Source organism: Micromesistius poutassou (assembly GCF_964030765.1).
Source record: "Micromesistius poutassou genome assembly, chromosome: 15".
NCBI classification, from domain to species: domain Eukaryota; kingdom Metazoa; phylum Chordata; class Actinopteri; order Gadiformes; family Gadidae; genus Micromesistius; species Micromesistius poutassou.
This window is the reverse complement of record NC_140285.1, coordinates 2,485,308-2,504,170: the sequence shown is the minus strand read 5'-3', so window position 1 is coordinate 2,504,170 and position 18,863 is coordinate 2,485,308. Positions and strand designations below refer to the sequence as shown.

Below are 18,863 nucleotides of genomic sequence, written 5' to 3'. Positions count from 1 at the left end.
TTGTGTTGGCAAAAACAATTATGTTCCACAACAGACACACGCTCTTCTTTTCTTCACTCTTCCTGTCTAATCTACTTCCCCTCCACTTCCAGATTACCTTGTTGTAGCTCCGCCCATTACATGATACTAAGTCACGTTTTTTTGAAAAAACATGATTTTGATGGCCCATTTTGCAGTGTCATAACTCAACCTCCCACTCGCTGACAACTCAAGTCTTGCCCACTTGGTCACCAGAGGGTATATCCAAACTATACTAATAAAATACATTATCATATATGTGACGACCCCCTGCACCCCCTTTGGGCCATATCTGCCACTACAAGTGCAGGGCTAGGCCTCAGTGTCTTAATAACCTAATTAACCACACCTTAGTACTGAGGGTGGGGTTATATAAGTAGGTTTTCACTCCTTCACATGGGCACCCTTTTAGTTGATGCAGGCACTCTACTGCTTTACTCTTTCACATGGGCGCGGTGCTTTATCTAATTATTTCCCCACATATCCTTGCAGTTAAACCAATTATCCCTAGACATTTGTTTTGCCTTTTTTTTTGTACCATTTCAAATTTTTGATTAAAAATTCTGTTGAACTCCATGTGATGTGAGTCCACCATAGTGGGGATATAACCCAGAATCTTTGAGCCGGGAGAGGGAGACACATGCCTTAATCACTAGACCCCGGGCGCCACTCCAATCAGGAAGGAAAGCTCGGGCTCTGAACCCAGGACTAGCACAGGGGCATGGGATGTCAGAACCTCACTCAAGACTTTGAGTGGCACTTATCTTTATTGACAGACTCAAGGTCCAAATATAACAGTATACAGACAAACAAAATAAATTACACATACACCTTATTCATCTTTCATTTACTATGGCTACACCATAGGTGTGCAGTATTATGAACATTGCAGACATTAGACCACATTGGAAATGATGAGCCTCCTTTTGGCAATGGTTTTGCATATGCCCCATAGATTACCATTGGAAGATTTAAGGTTTTATTTAGGATAAACAGACAACTGAGACAAGAAACTGAGAAACAATCAGCAATTGAAGGCCACTTTTCATTTCTGCGATCACGGTTTGTTATTGTAAGTATCAAACGTCAAAAAGCTAAATTTCAATACCTTCATACATTTTCTATAAGGGTTACATATAAATTAATACTTCAAGACTTTCAGAAGTTCTGCCACGGTGACGATAATAAAATACATAACCTAAGTTTAACATTGTAATCTATGGTGTACCCTGTGCCCTAACAATGTCTTAATTCAATAGAATATTCTGACTTTGGTGTAAGTGACCTAACAAATGAAATCTACAAAACTCAGTAACCAACTTGTACAGTTTACCAGGATGTAACTCGCAGAAAACCTTTTCAGTTGAGTTGTTTGTCTACGACCATTGTTTAGGCCTCAACCAGACATGCGTTCATTATATTATGATTACTAAAATGCTAACTTTTCCCACACTATTTTATCATTCAATGGGCCTTATACACTGGGTGGCCTTCTTGGTTCCCCCCACAGCTACTTTTAGAACCAAGCACTCTTCTTGTTTTCTTTTGAACACACAGGAAGGCCCCCAGTACTTCCTCTCTGAAGCCATCACATATATTGTCGGTTCATTTGATTGCAGATGCTTATTTGAGTGCAACCTTTTATTCACCCTGCGTTTAAATGAGGTCTAAACAGACTTCCCATTCATGAAACAAATTTAAAATGCACTATATGGACCAATGGCCTCCCTTAAGGCAACAGTAATTTCAACATTTAAAAACACATCACAACAGCATCATCACCAGAGTAACACCCCGGAAAATATTGTCCCAGGCTGAAAACAAAACGCTTTTCACAAGGCTCAAGTTTACCCGAGATTGTGTCACAGTACAAGTGGTAACAAGTCAACAAAACAGCTGATCAACGTGGACCCAGGTCCCTCTTTAAGGCTAAAAAGGCAAGGGATGGCATTACATTAAAACTTAAATAACATTTGATAAGAAAAGGGTCTGAACTCATCAGCACACGGGCCAGGGTCCGGGCCACGCGTCTCCTGTGAGGTCAGGGAGCACAGTGGTTCTGGGAGGAGGGCTAGCAGTCCTTCAGCAGGCAGATCTGGGCGTAGATCTTCAGTGCGGGGCCCAGCTTGATGTTCATGGCGCCCATCAGGTGGTCCTCCTTCAGCAGCAGCAGGGCCTGCCCGTCGATCTCCTGCGAGCGGAACTCCTCGCCGATCTCCAAGCACCCTGACGCACAAAATCACGTCCTTAAAAAAAGCGTTTCCCTCTGGGACTAAATATATTAACCTCGGAAATAAGATCAACCACATTCACAGATCACATTTGCCCTGAGAAAAAAAATCATGCAGAAATGACGTTTCCCTCGGCCGAGATGGTGCAGAAACTACATTTCCTTGAGAAGAAATCATGCAGTAATAAAATGATCAGATCAAATTCAGATCTTGAGGATCGAACCCAGTACCTTTACCTAGCCTCTAGCCCGTCCCTCTGTTTATTGAATGAATGAATGAATGAATGAATGAATATCCTCTCAAAGCCCTCACCTGGCAGCGAGCTGATGAACCTGTACACGTTCTCCACACCCCATGTGCCGGGATCCTGCGGCAGGAGGACCAGCGGGAAGGCAGGCAGGTCGTAGCCGTCACCGCCCCCCCACTCCTTCAGCTGCTGGGGGGGGGAGGGGACGGCAGCGGGCGACTCAGGCAACGCCAGCCCTCCGTCGACCGAGCGCCGCTCAGATGCCGAACCCTGGGACGCCCTGCGGACAAAGCGTGGCGTGGAAAAAACGCCGGGCGTGGGTTTCCGCTCGAAGACCGCCGTCTGAGACGAAGGAGTTGGTTGGTTTTGGTTAAAAGTGAATACAAAGAAAGCATGTGGCTTGACTGACTGTAGCACGATATCAGTGTGGTGACTTTGTGAAGCCCATTCGGGAAATTAGGGTTAAGAATTTGGTTAAGAACCACCAGGTGGGCCTGCTTGGATCGGAGCCAAAAAATGTATAAATAAATACAATCTGAATTGAGTCCTGTTTGTGAACAGCAATGGGACACAAGTCAAACAACTGGTGTGTTTAACCCAAATCAGCAGTAACAAAGGGAAATTGTACATGAATGACAACATTGCTGACAAGACAACGCCTCCATCCATTCCACACTCACTTTGTGTTTGGACTCTAAACTCTTCTGCTCTCCATTCTGTCTTTGGCTTTTGTTCAGATTCTCCAGGGTGCGTCTGTGGGGGGGATAGAGGCCCACTCGCTTGGTGCAGCTCATGTTGTAGCTGGAATATAAAAGACACAAAAACAATAGTCTCAAACCGTAAAAATAGAAAGCCAAATATATACAAGACAAGACAAATATATCAGTAAGAAATAATAATAAGCGTTCCAGTGAGGCAGAGACCTAGTAGTAACCTAATGTAAATAAAACACTATCAAAGATAAAATTAATAAAGTAAATTACCGCTTGGCACACAGCATTGAGCAGAACCTCTTAGAGCCCTTGAAGATGTGCGCCGAGTCCACCTTCCCACACAGCTCACAGGTGAGCATGGGACCCCCTTGCAGACCCCTCAGCTCTGACACACACACACACACACACACACACACACACACACACACACACACACACACACACACACACACACACACACACACACACACACACACACACACACACACACACACACACACACACACCAAAAGCGTAAGTAAGTAAACAGCAACAACACTAACAACCGCAGTACACAGTAACATACTTGAATGGTTCACTAAAGAAATGGTGGCATGGTACACTGAAGTACTTGTTGAACACAAAACTACTTGTCGCACGGGATACACTAAAGTACATTGCATGGTACAATAAAATACTTGCTGCATGGGAAACTAAAGTACTGGTTACTTGGTATACTAAAGTACTCATTGCATAGTACACTACAGTACTTTTTTCATGTTATACTAAAGTACTCATTGCATAGTACACTACAGTACTAGTTGCATGTTATACTAAAGTACTAGTTGCATGGTACACTAAAGTACTGGTTGCATGTTATACTAAAGTACTTGTTGCATGTTATACTAAAGTACTGGTTGCATGTTATACTAAAGTACTGGTTGCATGGTATACTAAAGTACTGGTTGCATGTTATACTAAAGAACCCTGCAGGGTCTTACCCTTGGAGGACAACTCCTCCATCTTGGTGGAGATCCTGGGGCTCTGGGCTATAGGCTGGCGCCTGCATCTCCTCAGGGCATCGATGGAGAATGAAGGGTGCTCCACCTACAGACGGACCTCTGTTAATATCCCCTCTGGATCCAACGGTCGGGTAATAAATCAATACATTCTTCTTAGAAACGAACTACTTTCATGTTTACCCATCACTCCGTGAAACTGATGCTGTGCGCCACCCTGTGTCTCTGAAGCGGAATTACAACGGACTTAAAATTGACTTATTGTCTCCTGTTGTTGCTACTACCACGCTATACTACTCACCGGGAACGGGTCGGCGCCCTCTTGTATGACAAACCCCCCGATGAGATGGGTGAGGACCGGCGGTTTCACGACAGGCCGGGGTACTCTGCTGCTCTTGCCGTTTTGTGGGACGCTGCCTATCACCGATGGTGCGTTGTTCCCGTTCCCGGAGGTCATGACTGGGGCCAAACCCGCACCGGGTCGTGTCGCATTAACCACCGTAACCTGTTGAGGACAATTGCAATACAAACCATAAACAAAAGCTCAGGAGACGCACAGCTGCGCACTCAGAATGGTAGCTGCATGTTAGGGGGCGGCTGAGTTCAAGGCTAGTCCATGCAACAGTAGAGGATTGCAAACAAACTGGTCGCAAACATGATTTAATTTCATTGTATCACAGGGGGATGAAAGTAAATGAAAACACGTGCAACATATAAATGGAACATGATTTATGAGTAGGAGAAAAACTAGGGTTTAAACCTCTAGTCTCCCTGAATGGCCTGATTTATGTGTATGTGCACATTTAACAACACTAAGACGTGCGTATACACATAACTCTGGTTTAACATTAATTGACTGTTTTAGACAGTTGCCGTTATCTTACAACGCAATGCAAAACAAACGTGTTTCATTCATCAGAGTAGCGCTTGTATATCATCCGCCGGTGTCCGGGACAATGGCTGAGGGAAGGAAAGAAAGCACACCTCTTTGTTCAACTCCAAACAACGCTTTCTTTTCTCTGCCACCGACCCGGGCGGCAGCGCGGTCCATGCAACACGTTTATTTATTATCCGCCGTGAAATTACATTTACAGAGCAAAAGCACGCACCCGTTAGACCCGCAGCCGGAAAGTTTGCGAGTGTTTCACTCTCAAAGTTAATGTCTCGCTTTCCCCCTTTAAATCCAACATTAGACTATTCCAGCAGCAACAGCGTGCAGCGCTCCACGGGTCTGCTCGAGTCAAAAACAGAGAGTGATGTATAACGCTTTCCTATTGGTCGGTGAACCCCAACGAGCGGGCCAATGGCAGCACGACTCTCAATACAACACTGGTTTTTATTGGAGGCTGTTTCTGTCCCCCTCCCCCTCCCCCCCAAAAAAAACAACAACAAAAAAACAATTTCATTACAGATGCATCGGTTGCGTTGGAAATTCATCAATGGAGCGTTCATTAAATTGGTTGATTGCGCAAAGTAAACGGAAACTGTAGTGTTTTTTTGCCCTCATTTAGTTTGTTTAGAACCCGACTTTAAGGAGTTTCAATTATACAGTATTATACATAAATCCGAAAAATATGGCAAGCACTCCCAGCAGAAAAGCCAACAGGGAAAAGTAACTGCCTTTACAAAGACAAATCGATGAGCCCATGTGAGGCCTCAAAATTATGAATCTGCAGTAACAGTTTGCAGTAAATTAGAGTTACCGTGAGTTTGTATCTCTCCCCCGTTCTTCCAATCAGCATAAAGCCGGATTCACCGTCCGGTTGTAAATGCGCTCTCTGTCCGCAGCCAATCAGAAACCCCCGATGGCGCTAATGGCATTAACCTGCTTATTCCTAACGCTGAAGAGCCATTGTGTACCGAGATAAACACGCGAGATACAAAAAGAAGTCAACCATACTCTGTCTTGGATAAAAGGATAAATGGAATTTAAATCGAAACCAATCTTAACTTCAATTCAGAACAGGGGACACTTTTACGAGTAGCAGAGTCTACATTGGATTTGCCACTTTCTGCGCCATCTATAAGACTACAAGCCAAGTAGGCCTATCTCTGCTATTAAAAGCTGAGATATAATTCTATATTGTTTTACTCCCAACAGCCACTATGGAGTGCAGCGACCAGGTAAATGTACGAGATCGATACATGATAGGCACATAGTTAATATCAGTCCAGTTTTATGATTGATGATGTGTGGGATAAAACGTGCACGTTGTCGGTCTACACGAGGGAAGAATCACCTGCTCTGTCCTAAAGGCGAACTCCTATATCTATTGTTATGATTGGCCATTTTTATGATATTGCTATGTCTGTGGTATAGTGATTTAAATTGTATTTGTCCATTTTGTTCTACTTCGCATACATTATTCTAAAATGTTAAAAAACCTTACTGATGGTGTTCCACGAATTCCAGTGCACGGATAACTGAATAAGGCAAAGTGATTCGTAGCCTATTATAATTTTAAGAGGAAATACACACCCGTCCATCTATCCATTCATCTCTCATGGAGCTGCACAGAGCTTGTCGTCAGTGTGTGTGTAGTTTTATGCATCCATCATATTTGACAGCTGTTTTTATCGGAGAGTTCTGTAGTCCTACCCTTTATATTTTTTATACAAATATACATTTCGTATCATATATATATATGATACACACATCAACCGAGCCGGCAACAGCACCAAGCAATTGCAAGTTCAGTGAAATACATTAACGTTTCATCTTAAGTGGTGTAAGTGAAAACGTAAACCCATGACGACATTCACACGAAGCATGTGCCGTGGAATCCTCCACATCTCACCTCCTGCACGCACATAGACCTCTGAAGAATAAGTCCCGCCTCCGAGTAGTAAAGTAAGTAGTAAACGATTAGTAGTAAACGAGCAAGTAGTAAACGATTATAAATGCTATTTTAACGGCACCGATTGTCGGTGCCGTTAAAATAGCATTTATAATCGTTTACTATACTTTAACGGCACCGACAGTCCAAAAAGCCAGTCGAAACTAGATGGAAAATGTGTGTAGTTCAAAACGTGACGCAGCTTTTACTTCTTCGCCACCTACAGAGTTTGTTATGTACGATCATTCAAAAACCCCATATTATTTCCCATAGACATTTGACCGAGGGAACCGGAGCCTCGGAGGCGGGACTTATTCTTCAGAGGTCTATGCGCTTAGTCAATGAGCAGTTACTCCAGTAGTTAAGTGTCCAGTAGTGTTGCACCAGTGATTCCCAGCCTTTGATTTTAGGTGAACCACTAAATGGTCATCAAGACCTTTCGCGGACCACCTCATATGCAAATAGTAAACAAATGATAAAAACACATGCATGGTGCTGACCGAAGAGTGCCAGCGCCCGCTATGTACACCATTATTACTAAGAAGGCCCTAGCCAGTGGGAAACTGTCGGAAGAAAAAATCAGCAATGCTTTTCATGCTCCCATTGAGTTTATTTAGCAAACACAAATGGACACAAAACATCAATTGAAAACATAACAATGGAAAACATATGATTGTTTGCCCAAAGAGACACTATTTGTGAAATAATAACAAGGCATAATAGTATATTTATTAAAAAACATTTATGATATATTTGTTTTAAATTATCTACATCATTTTTATTATAGAAAATGTGTCTATTTGAAGAATACAATTCCAATCCCCACCAGCCGTATCGGTATGCGTACTACAGGTTGAAAACACAGATTGTTTTAGACATACTTTAGACAGCTGTGGCAAGGCGACTATCACTTCACATGACGTAGCAGTTGATCCTCCCTGAAGCCACACGTCTCCATAGTTACCGCTAAGAAATACCTATTGGCACTTAGCATTTGCATTTCCAACACACAAGCAGGATTACAGTGCTATTCCCGGCCTGGTGATGTAATCTGTGAGAGGCTTCGTGCAGCTATATGGGTACACCTGTACAGTCAGGTGACAACACCTGTACAGTCAGGTGACAACACCTGTACAGAGAGGTGACAACACCTGTGCAGAAAGATTATATCACCTATACAGCCAGGCGATTATAAAACCTGTCCAGCCAGATGAAAACACCTGGACATCCTGGTGTAGACACACCTGTACAGCCAGGTAGCAACACCTGTACAGTCAGGTAGCAGCACCAGTACATCCAGGTGATAGCAACTGTAGTTGTAGCGGGATGGGGGTTAAATGGTGAGTCATCATCCACATCCAGTGGACTTGTTTTTGTAGAAGTACACACTCACTCACACACACACACACACACTTTGTATGTAAATGATCATGAGTAATATTAATAGTATAATTATCATTTACTATGAAAATATCATTATCTTAATCAGGTCAATTGTTCATTTTTTATTTCCACCAGTTAACCCTGCCGTTGCTGTTTGCTGTGGGGACTGCTGTGATTGGCTCGTTACAGTTCGGCTACAACACTGGCGTCATCAACGCCCCTCAGATCGTGAGTACACATCGCCATGGCAATGGGAATCATGGGAACAGAAACAAATCAATCACAGTTATCCATAATGTATTCCTTTCAATGCCGAGGTTATCACAATAATTCACCACTAGCTCGAAAGTATGGCAAAACACAGTTGTTGCTTTTTTATTGTAATAACAAGGTTGGGGTTAGATCAGTGAGGTCAGAACATTACACCTCCACCCCTTCAAATAAAGAAGGTTCTGAAAGGAGATATGTTAGACATAATATCAGCCAACCAGAGACTAAGTTTAACCACTCACCAGAGACTAAGTTTAACCACTAACCAGAGACTAGGTGTAACCACTAAACACAACCAGAGACTAAGTTCAACCACTGAGCCAACCAGAGACTAAGTTTAACCCCTAACTATAAAAGTCCCTGTTCTATTATAATAGAGCTCGGCCCACAAGCTGGTCTACGAAACAAAGAGCCAGGGAAGGACTCATTTTGAAGTTAGATTACATTTGCAGAAATGTTCAGCGATTAATGTAAAAATATTTCACATTGTCCCTCTGAAATTGTTTTTTTTTTTCAAAAAACAAATCTTTCTCGTTAAGCCACTTAGGCCAACTAGCATAATGGGCTTTCAAATAGAACTTGGATTCATTGTCAAGTTTATAGGATTATGTGTTACGTAAGCCCATCACGTCGCTAGTGTACAACTGTTGTTTAGCTGTGCTGTTGATACAATAATGGCAAATAATGTATTGTTGGCCTGTCATTCAGAATGGCAGATTAGCTTACATTCTACAGGCATTTAATTTAAACTAACGACATGCCATTCAAATGTTTGTAAAAGACTGACCTAGATATAGACCTTCCCCTCCTTAAAATTAATAATCTAATAATATGAATAATCTGAATAATCTCGGTTTAGCTCAGGAGGTAGAGCAGGTTGACTTATAACCGGAAGGTTGCTAGTTCGATCCCCGGCTCCTCCTAGTGTCGATGTGTCCCTGAGCAAGACACTTAACCCTGACTGCTCCTGACGAGCTGGCTGTCGCCTTGCATGGTTGACTCCGCCGTCGGTGTGTATTAACCGTTGTAAGTCACTTTGGATAAAAGCGTCTGCTAAATGCCCTAAACGTAAACGTAATCTCCCCATTATCTTCTGAACGCCAACCAGATCATCGAGGGCTTCTACAATGAGACGTGGACCAGCAGGTACTCGGAGCACATCTCCCGGACCACCCTGACCACACTGTGGTCCATCTCCGTCGCCATCTTCTCCGTGGGCGGCATCTGTGGCTCCTTCTCCATGGGCCTCTTCGTCAACCGCTTCGGAAGGTACAGGACCGAGACCTAACACAAAGAAAGACTGTGACTCTACCGCGCCATAGGCTGTGGAACGGGCTGCCAGAGGAGAGTGCTTCTTCAGACTCATTATTACTAAATAAACTGTTTTCACAATGTGGAAGTTGCTGTGGGATGAATCATCCTACTTTTTGTCGTTTTTTCCGGTCTCTTTGTCATTTTTAGATTTAGATTAAGTCTTAATTATGGTTGTCTTGTTAAGCCCTTTGTAACCTGCTTTGTAACTAAACCACACAAATAAAGTTCTGTTGAACATGTGTTTATTAAAGGTGACATATTATACCACCAGGTGTGAGTGTGATTAGCCGTTACAAGCCGTTGTGTGCTGGATAGATCGGTCTACCAGCCTACCCAGTGGACTGCAGCAAACGTTGCTCATCTATCTTTAATACATCTAGGTGGACACGCCCACTTGTGATGTCAGAAGAGGCAGATTTTCAGATTTGTTTTTTGTAACGGCTAATCACTCACTCACACCTGGTGGTATAATATAGTCACCTTCAATGTCTAAAGCGCTGCATTTTTCCTTTTCAATCCTCCAACCCAAGGCGAAACTCCATGCTAATGGCTAACGTGCTAGCCTTCGTGGCGGCCGCCTTCATGGGCCTGTCCAAGGTGGCGGCGTCCTGGGAGTTGCTGATTGCGGGCCGCTTCATCGTGGGCCTCTACTCCGGCCTGTCCACGGGCTTCGTGCCCATGTACGTGGGGGAGATCGCACCCACGTCGCTGCGCGGCGCCCTGGGCACCCTGCACCAGCTGGGAGTGGTCCTCGGCATTCTCATAGCCCAGGTCAGCTGCTGCTGCTGCCGCTGCGTTCATGTCACGTGGGACAGAGGGAAGCGGTGGCGTTGTATGAGGCCGTCTTACGTGTATTGGGCTGTTGGTCAATTGTGATGTGCTGTTGTCGTTGATGATTGTATTGGTTATAAAGGTTTTCCTGCCCAGCGGCCACATGTGCGATTGAGTCGGCCTATCAACGCTTTTATTTTTCTAAGGGTGTCTTTGATTTAGAGGGAAAAACAGTGAAAGACTGCATTGGATTACGATTTATAAACACTTTATATAAAGCTTAAAGGCAGACTTTTGCTCACGCTAGGTGTCCAGTTATGGACTGCCTTTTGTCGGATCCAGTCACTTCCCTATTCTTGAATCGGCTCTTGAATGACATGCAGCCTATAGGAATCCACTTACTGCTATGGGTAAAAGGTTTGGATTTTGGGTGAAATGGTCTGCCAAATGGTGACTAGCTAGTGTGTGTGTGTGTGTGTGTGTGTGTGTGTGTGTGTGTGTGTGTATGTATGCGTGTGTGTGTGTGTGTGTGTGTGTCTTGTCTGTCTGTGCGTGCGGCGCCTGTCTGTGCGTGCGTTGCCTCCAGATCTTCGGCCTGGAGGGCCTCCTGGGCAACGCGTCCCTGTGGCCCCTGCTGCTGGGCTTCACGTGCGTCCCGGCGCTGGTGCAGTGCGTCCTGCTGCCCTTCTGCCCCGAGAGCCCTCGCTTCCTCCTCATCAACCAGAACCAGGAGAGCAAGGCGCGAAGCGGTTAGACACTAGGGGTGTAAGAACATATCGATACACTCCCAACTACTCCTGGATTCTACATTATTCCATTCAAGTCGATATAATCATAAGATCATTCAAAACAAAAGCACTATCAAAGCGATTCCTAATGACTATATAGTAACTATGAGTACAGGGAGAGATGCAGGCTGGTTCTGTACCCGTGGGTTTTACGTTGGGTGTCTGTGGTTCTGTACCCGTGTGTTCACGTTAGGGTCCCTCTGGTTCTGTACCAGTGTGTTTAGTGTATGTTGTGTCTCTCTGGTTCCGTACCAGTGTGTTTAGTGTATGTTGTGTCTCTCTGGTTCTGTACCAGTGTGTTTAGTGTATGTTGTGTCTCTCTGGTTCCGTACCAGTGTGTTTAGTGTATGTTGTGTCCCTCTGGTTCCGTACCAGTGTGTTTAGTGTATGTTGTGTCCCTCTGGTTCCGTACCAGTGTGTTTAGTGTATGTTGTGTCTCTCTGGTTCTGTACCAGTGTGTTTAGTGTATGTTGTGTCTCTCTGGTTCCGTACCAGTGTGTTTAGTGTATGTTGTGTCTCTCTGGTTCTGTACCAGTGTGTTTACGTTAGGGTCCCTCTGGTTCCGTACTGGTGTGTTGACATGTGTCTCCTCTCTCTGGGCGCTCAGTGCTGGAGAAGCTTCGCGGTACGGAGGACGTGCATGACGACGTGCAGGAGATGCAGGAGGAGAGCAGGCAGATGATGAGGGAGAGGGCGGTGACCATCCCTGAGCTGTTCACCACGCCGGCCTACCGCCAGCCCATCTTCATCGCCATCATGCTGCAGCTCTCACAGCAGCTGTCCGGTATCAACGCTGTACGTTCAGAACACAGACACAGAGAGACGCGCACACACACACACACACACACACACACAGACACAGAGAGAGATGCAGGCGCACACACAGACACACACAGACGCACAGAGAGGCACACAGACGCACAGACACAGAGATGCATGCGCACACACAGATGCACACAGACGCACAGAGGCACGCACACACACACACACACACACGCACACACACAGAGAAAGGCACGTGCACACACATACACATGCACAGAGACACACACACACACACGCACGCGCGTGCACGGTGAGCTGAAGGGTATCATGACCATTGATTCATCAGGTAATAACTTTAAATGTGTTAGCATGGACCAAAGTGCAGCTTCGCAGCCTAGCCCTAACTCAGCGGTGTGTTGTCGTGGTGACAGGTGTTCTACTACTCCACGGGGATCTTCCTGCGAGCGGGGGTCCCTCACCCCGTGTACGCCACCATCGGGGCGGGCGTTGTCAACACCGCCTTCACCGTCGTCTCGGTAAGTCTTACGTTTATTATTTGACCTGCTACCCCCCCCCCCCAGGACCTTAAATGGGTTGATTTTTTTTTTTGATTTTTTTTTTAAAGTTGCGTAACACTTAAAGCTAAACTACTTGAATTATTTATTAGCGTGTTCCGATTCGTATTGTGATATGTATGTAAGAGTGACGTTGATGGATTTCCCGCATAACTCAATGTGCTTTGCTAAACTTTGTATTTAATTCAATGATTTATTTTTTTAACAACAACCAAGGTCCTGGATCACTTGAATTGCTTTTAACAAACATGGTCCATGTCGCTGTGTGTTTCAGCTGTTTATCGTGGAGCGAGTAGGCAGGAGGTCTCTACACCTGGTGGGCCTCATGGGCATGGCTGTGTCAGCCGTGCTCATCACCATCGCCATGGCGCTGCTGGTGAGTTGGGAAGTTAGTAAAGGCCACATTTATGCGCATGTAGGATGCCGTTCAACTTGAAACGTGTTTCACTGAAATCTGCCCTTTTAACTTAAACTCAAAGTGCTTTTAACTAACTATGCTTTAGGATAGGAGGATTAATTGGTAAATGGACTGCTTTTATAACCAGTGGCCACTCAAACTGCTTTGCACAGGACCAACTGTCATGGATGTCCTACGTCAGCATCGCGGCCATCTTCTGCTTCGTGGCCTTCTTTGAGATCGGCCCCGGGCCCATCCCCTGGTTCATCGTGGCCGAGCTCTTCAGTCAGGGGCCCCGGCCGGCAGCCATGGCCGTGGCCGGCTTCTCCAACTGGTCCGCCAACTTCCTCGTGGGCATGGGCTTCCAGTATGTGGAGGTACATGGGGACTCATCCATCTGTCCATTGACTGATTGATAGTTGGATTGAATGATTGATAGGAGGTTTGGAATCCTATTAACAATACGTGGATGTTTGAATTACATTTACCTCAGGTATTTGGGTTTATTTTGTGTTTGGCATTATTAAGCTCTGAGCAAAAATGATTTATTGCTGTCAGCTCCTAAAGAAGAGCTTGCCTTGGAAAGGTCCGTTCAAAACAACAATCAATTGAGCAAACAAATTGTTAACGCCTGTTTTTGTATACTAGCCAAACCCACTTTCTTCTCCAATAACTTTTGAAACCTTGAATTGAACTTCTTTACAGCCCTGCTTGGAACCACCACATAAATCACCACAGATCCTAAACTTTAACTGACTTTTCTGTGTTCCACTTCTATTTTGGTTACCGTAGCAACTGTGTGGCCCTTACGTCTTCATCATCTTCACGGTGCTGCTGCTGGGCTTCTTCGTGTTCACCTACCTCAAGGTTCCGGAGACCAAGGGCCGCACCTTCGACGAGATCGCGTCCAGCTTCCGTCACTCCGCATCGGGCGAGGCGTTTGGGAAGTACACTACAGACGAGTTCAACAGCGACATCTAGAGGTGATGGATAATAAGTGGTGTTTAGACTTTGATCCTCTTACAAAAAGATAGAAAGATAAACCACATGAAAGGTTTATTTGAATCCTTTTACGCTAGTACAAATTATTCAATTTGATGATTTTTGTCTAACATGCATTTATTTTGTCTAGGTCTGGACTCTGGACGTGTTGGATATAGTTACACTGTTTATTTTTTATTGCAGTTCTACACATTTACTTCATGTAGTGGTCAATGTGTAGCTTGGTATTAAAAGATTAAAGAGGTATTTTTTTTATTGTTATAGATCACAATGTTTACTAGGTTATCAACCTTTTTCCCAGCTAGGCCTACATTATTTGTACTACATTGCAAGAATGCCAAGTTAAATAAGAATGAGCACCTTAGCACGCTAGGGAATTGAATATGTGAATTGGTCATTGTATAAGAATATGGTTATTTATTGGAGTCTTATGATAATTTAACAGCAAAGGCAAGATGAGGGTTAGGAGCACAAGAGAAGAGTGTAAAACTGGTCTCATGTGGTTCCTCATCTTTCTTTCTTAAATTGCATTAACACTGTTGTAAGATTAGTTTGATAACTTTTGAACAATTCAGCAGTCTCATTTGCTCTAGATTTAATGGATCATGTATAGGCCTACATCGTTTTTATTATGTATGTGTTATTCATCATTTGTATTATTTATTTTGTTTATGTAGAGTAATTCGTTCTTTCATCATCAGATCTTCTTGGAATTGTTCATCCATTACACATTACACACAATAATGAATGTATTGGTATCACTAGGAAGAATCTCTTGATCAGCACTTTAGTATTGGTATTGGTATTGCTCACAACAATCATGATCACCATCTGTTCAATATGACGAGATTTTAACCATACAAATTGTAAAAATGTGAAAAGCAGGGGCGGATAAGCAGATTTGTGTTTATTTTTTATATAAAAAGTTGAAATTGTGAATTGTTGCTTTTTGCGTTGTATAAATACAGTTCTAACAAAAAACAGCCAACGATATAGTCCTCTGTTACCTGCCTGAACATTATTCCTTATACAATTGGTGAAATAATATAGCAGTCGATGGCTTCTAAACTGTTATTTCTTAAATATACAGTTTAAATGATCGATTCCAATAATGTAAGTAGTGTAATTCCACAAAGCGTATATATTTTCGTCAACCATATCAATCAGGCAGTGATACGGCCGTTCCGCTGTTTCAATCAGGACCCCTCCGGTCAGATGTTTATTTTGCTTTCTACAGTGAAGTGTTTCGTTTCAGAGAGCAAGACATGACCTATAATTACATCCCACACTGTATTTAAAAACATGTAGTCTTATCGACGGGTCATATCAACCTTCAATATTGCTGTTATTCAGCATCGATCACTGTTTACGGGGACACTTTCCTCTCTTCTGTAACATTAGATCAAACGTCAACATCAGCCTCACAAATGGCAGACGAAGCACTTTTCCAGTTTCTGCACAATGAACTAATACAGTATATTTATAAATCTGGTGGAAATGGAGAGACGGTAGGAATCTCTCGGTATTAACAATAAAGTACATCTTATCGTTGCCATTTGCGTTTCATTTCGGCTACTAGTACTGACATCTATGTTGGTATACGGTCTCCACAGGAGAATGGTAAAAACATCACCAAACTGGAAGCCATGGGATTCAGAGTCGGGCAAGGACTCATAGAGAGGTAAATCATTCTGTAGCTCAGTCAATACGGTCTATGGTGCAAACGGGTTATACTATAAGACTTGTATATTATATGACCAGTTTGGACAGCATAGTAGAGGTACATTTTGAATTGCTGTACTGGATGCCTCACTACATCCATTGTATTTGAATGTCTCCCTGGTAATGTAGGTTCACCAAAGAAACACCACGCTTTAAGGACGAGCTGGACGTTATGAAATTCATCTGCAAGGACTTTTGGACTTGTTTATTCAAAAAGCAAATTGATAACCTCAGAACCAACCACCAAGTAAGTCCCACTTTACTGTAAAAAAAAAAAAGGGAAATATGATCCACTAGAAAATATATTCTAGAACATTTGACTTTTTGTAAGAAACACGAGTACACTGGACACACGTATGTTGTGATCTGTATATCTGTTCAAGATAAAAGTTTTCATTATGAATGTCTTTGACAAGTTCCCTTAATAGCCACAGATCTGCATAAAGCTATGATACTCCTCTCCATCCCAGGGAATCTATGTACTACAAGACAACAGCTTCCGATTACTCAGTCAGCTGTCGGCTGGGAAGCAGTATTTAGAACATGCCCCCAAGGTGAGTGTATTCAGTTTAAATGAGTACTACATGTTATATCCATCCAAACAGAGAGCATGACACTGCCATGGAAATGTCTTTGTTTCATTATCAAGACCTTTTATACACGATTGAAGACTTTACATACTGAACAAAACAACGTTTGTTCAAAAACTGTATGATTGTACTGGTGTTGTGTGTTGCAGTATTTGGCATTCACCTGTGGTCTGGTGAGGGGGGGGCTGTCCGACCTTGGATTGAAGAGTGTGGTCACAGCCGAGGTGGCCGGCATGCCTGCATGTAAGAAACCATGGCAACCTTTCAGTTCTTAAACAGCAGCATTCTAACTTATTCTGGTCTGTTATTATTCCTCTGACAGAGTTGACTTCATAGGCTTGTTTAATAATTTGAAAGTCGAATTCTCTCATAACATCTGAAACACAAGTACTTGTGTTTTAATCGCAGCCTATCGTGCCAGTTGCACATGTCGAAAATCGCCCCTCTTAATTGTAATAATGAAATCATTAGATCTTTATTATTTTCGTATTGTATTCATCGAAATAAGCTTCACTAGCAAGTGTTTTTATTTTAGAATAAATTAATAAATGAAATGTTGTCATTAATATTTACTGGCTGTATGTGTGTGTCTGTGTAGGTAAATTCCAGGTTATGATCCAGAAAGCGTAGAGTCTACAGAAGGAGCAGCGATGTCCCCTGCCACCCTGCCTTTATACCCTCACTGTGTCCATCTGCATGCAGGGTCCTCATGCACAGGGCCCCCAGGGGCTGCTCGCACTAACAGCCATTATCAAGGCAGCCACATACTTTAAATGAGCTTGCCTGTAGCTACCCCCCCCCCACTGTGGTATCATGTTGCAGCTTGTTTTAATGCTAACAAAGAGTATATATCTATATCTATCTATATCTATATCTATATAGATATAGATATATACATGCAATATCCAACACGGAGTCATTTGCACCTAATCTTTTTCTTTTTCAAGATTTGTCTTTTTGTTTTTGTTGATTTGGACTGTTTGTGTTGGTAGCAGTTTAGAAAAAATGCAACTTTGAAGCATTAGTAAAGTACATGTAGTACTGAATCGTGAATTGAATGAATTTGCCATTTCTAAAGCGTTGTTCCTACATGAATACTCATTAGTAAAAAAATAACATATATTTCATATATTTTTTAAAGCAAGGTGATCATTTGACAAACTACACTGCTTACATATGGAAGTATTCATGTAGGTACAATTCTTTATAAATTATTAATTCACTACAACTTATTTATTAATGCTTCAGCCACTTCAAGTGGCACCAAAGTGTTTTATCCAGGTGGTAGAACAGTGGGATGCCAAGTCGCCAACCACTGTCCCCTCTATGCTCCTCCACCTCTAGGAGTATTGATTGGAAAATGTTTTATTATGTGATCTATATGAATGAATATGATTTATTATGCTTCCATGAGCATCACTGCAAAAATATAACAGAAATTAAATTAATATACAAATACACTTGACTAGAATCTATGTCATTCAAACCATGGTCTGGGTGAATTGTGTAAAGAGTTTAACAATGTCTTTGATGCCATACCTAAAGTCATTGCCCCTCCAAAACTCCCGAACTTCCACGTCCTGGTTTCCATGGATACTGATATGCCAAGTCAGAACATGGCACAGATGGTCTGCTGATTTGAAAAATGTATCAGTTACATATTCTGTCAACATAAATTGTAACTCCATATAGCCAAGTAGTTTTGTAGCATTACAATGTTTATTGAAATTACAATAATTGTATATTTATGACAGTGGTTATGAACAAGTGCAGAGAGAAACACACATGGGTGAAACCAAAACAATGGATATCTTGAGTAAGTTTAAACAACAATGATACGATCCATACCGTAACACACTGATCCACTCACGTTTGTATAGAAGGCAGTAGTAGAGATATTTAATATGAACAATATGGCTTAAGCCACTACGAGCACAGCAACCCAACACGCATTACACAGAATAGTATGTAGATCAACTACAGATAGAAAAGCACAACACGTTGATTGAAAGTTCAGTATCTAGAAATATGGCAAAAAAACAACATATTTTACAACAAAATCGAATCACCTCGTTTAGAGATTGCGTCACCAGTTCAAGGCAGGGATGACCTTCTATCCCATAATATTAATAACAGCATCCTCATTGAAACATTTCAAATTATTCTTGGAGAGTTGTTAATTAATACAGAAATCCTTTTGACAGACCACTTTTTTACTGCCTCCATCATTGCCCCAGTACCA

The 18,863-nt window shown here is 42.8% G+C and overlaps 3 protein-coding genes across 3 annotated transcripts; 2 read left to right on the top strand and 1 right to left on the bottom strand.

Moving 5' to 3' along the window:
* Positions 1 to 2,089: 2,089 nt before the first annotated feature.
* On the bottom strand, positions 2,090 to 4,664 carry phc2a (polyhomeotic homolog 2a; the record flags this gene model as incomplete). Its single annotated transcript, XM_084479466.1, has 6 exons — positions 2,090 to 2,244; positions 2,562 to 2,838; positions 3,177 to 3,297; positions 3,480 to 3,594; positions 4,190 to 4,295; positions 4,509 to 4,664. 6 exons carry the CDS (start codon positions 4,662 to 4,664, stop codon positions 2,090 to 2,092), a joined length of 930 nt encoding a protein of 309 aa, XP_084335592.1.
* A 1,649-nt stretch (positions 4,665 to 6,313) lies between these two features.
* On the top strand, positions 6,314 to 14,288 carry LOC311359707 (solute carrier family 2, facilitated glucose transporter member 1-like; the record flags this gene model as incomplete). Its single annotated transcript, XM_084479760.1, has 10 exons — positions 6,314 to 6,331; positions 8,563 to 8,655; positions 9,806 to 9,966; positions 10,542 to 10,782; positions 11,369 to 11,531; positions 12,178 to 12,365; positions 12,767 to 12,871; positions 13,185 to 13,286; positions 13,481 to 13,684; positions 14,100 to 14,288. 10 exons carry the CDS (start codon positions 6,314 to 6,316, stop codon positions 14,286 to 14,288), a joined length of 1,464 nt encoding a protein of 487 aa, XP_084335886.1.
* A 1,260-nt stretch (positions 14,289 to 15,548) lies between these two features.
* trappc6b (trafficking protein particle complex subunit 6B) lies at positions 15,549 to 18,071 on the top strand. The gene is made up of 6 exons (XM_084479476.1): positions 15,549 to 15,817; positions 15,923 to 15,990; positions 16,161 to 16,278; positions 16,502 to 16,585; positions 16,771 to 16,864; positions 17,220 to 18,071. Exons 1-6 carry the CDS (start codon positions 15,737 to 15,739, stop codon positions 17,249 to 17,251), a joined length of 477 nt encoding a protein of 158 aa, XP_084335602.1. The 5' UTR covers positions 15,549 to 15,736; the 3' UTR covers positions 17,252 to 18,071.
* The last annotated feature ends 792 nt before the right edge of the window (positions 18,072 to 18,863 follow it).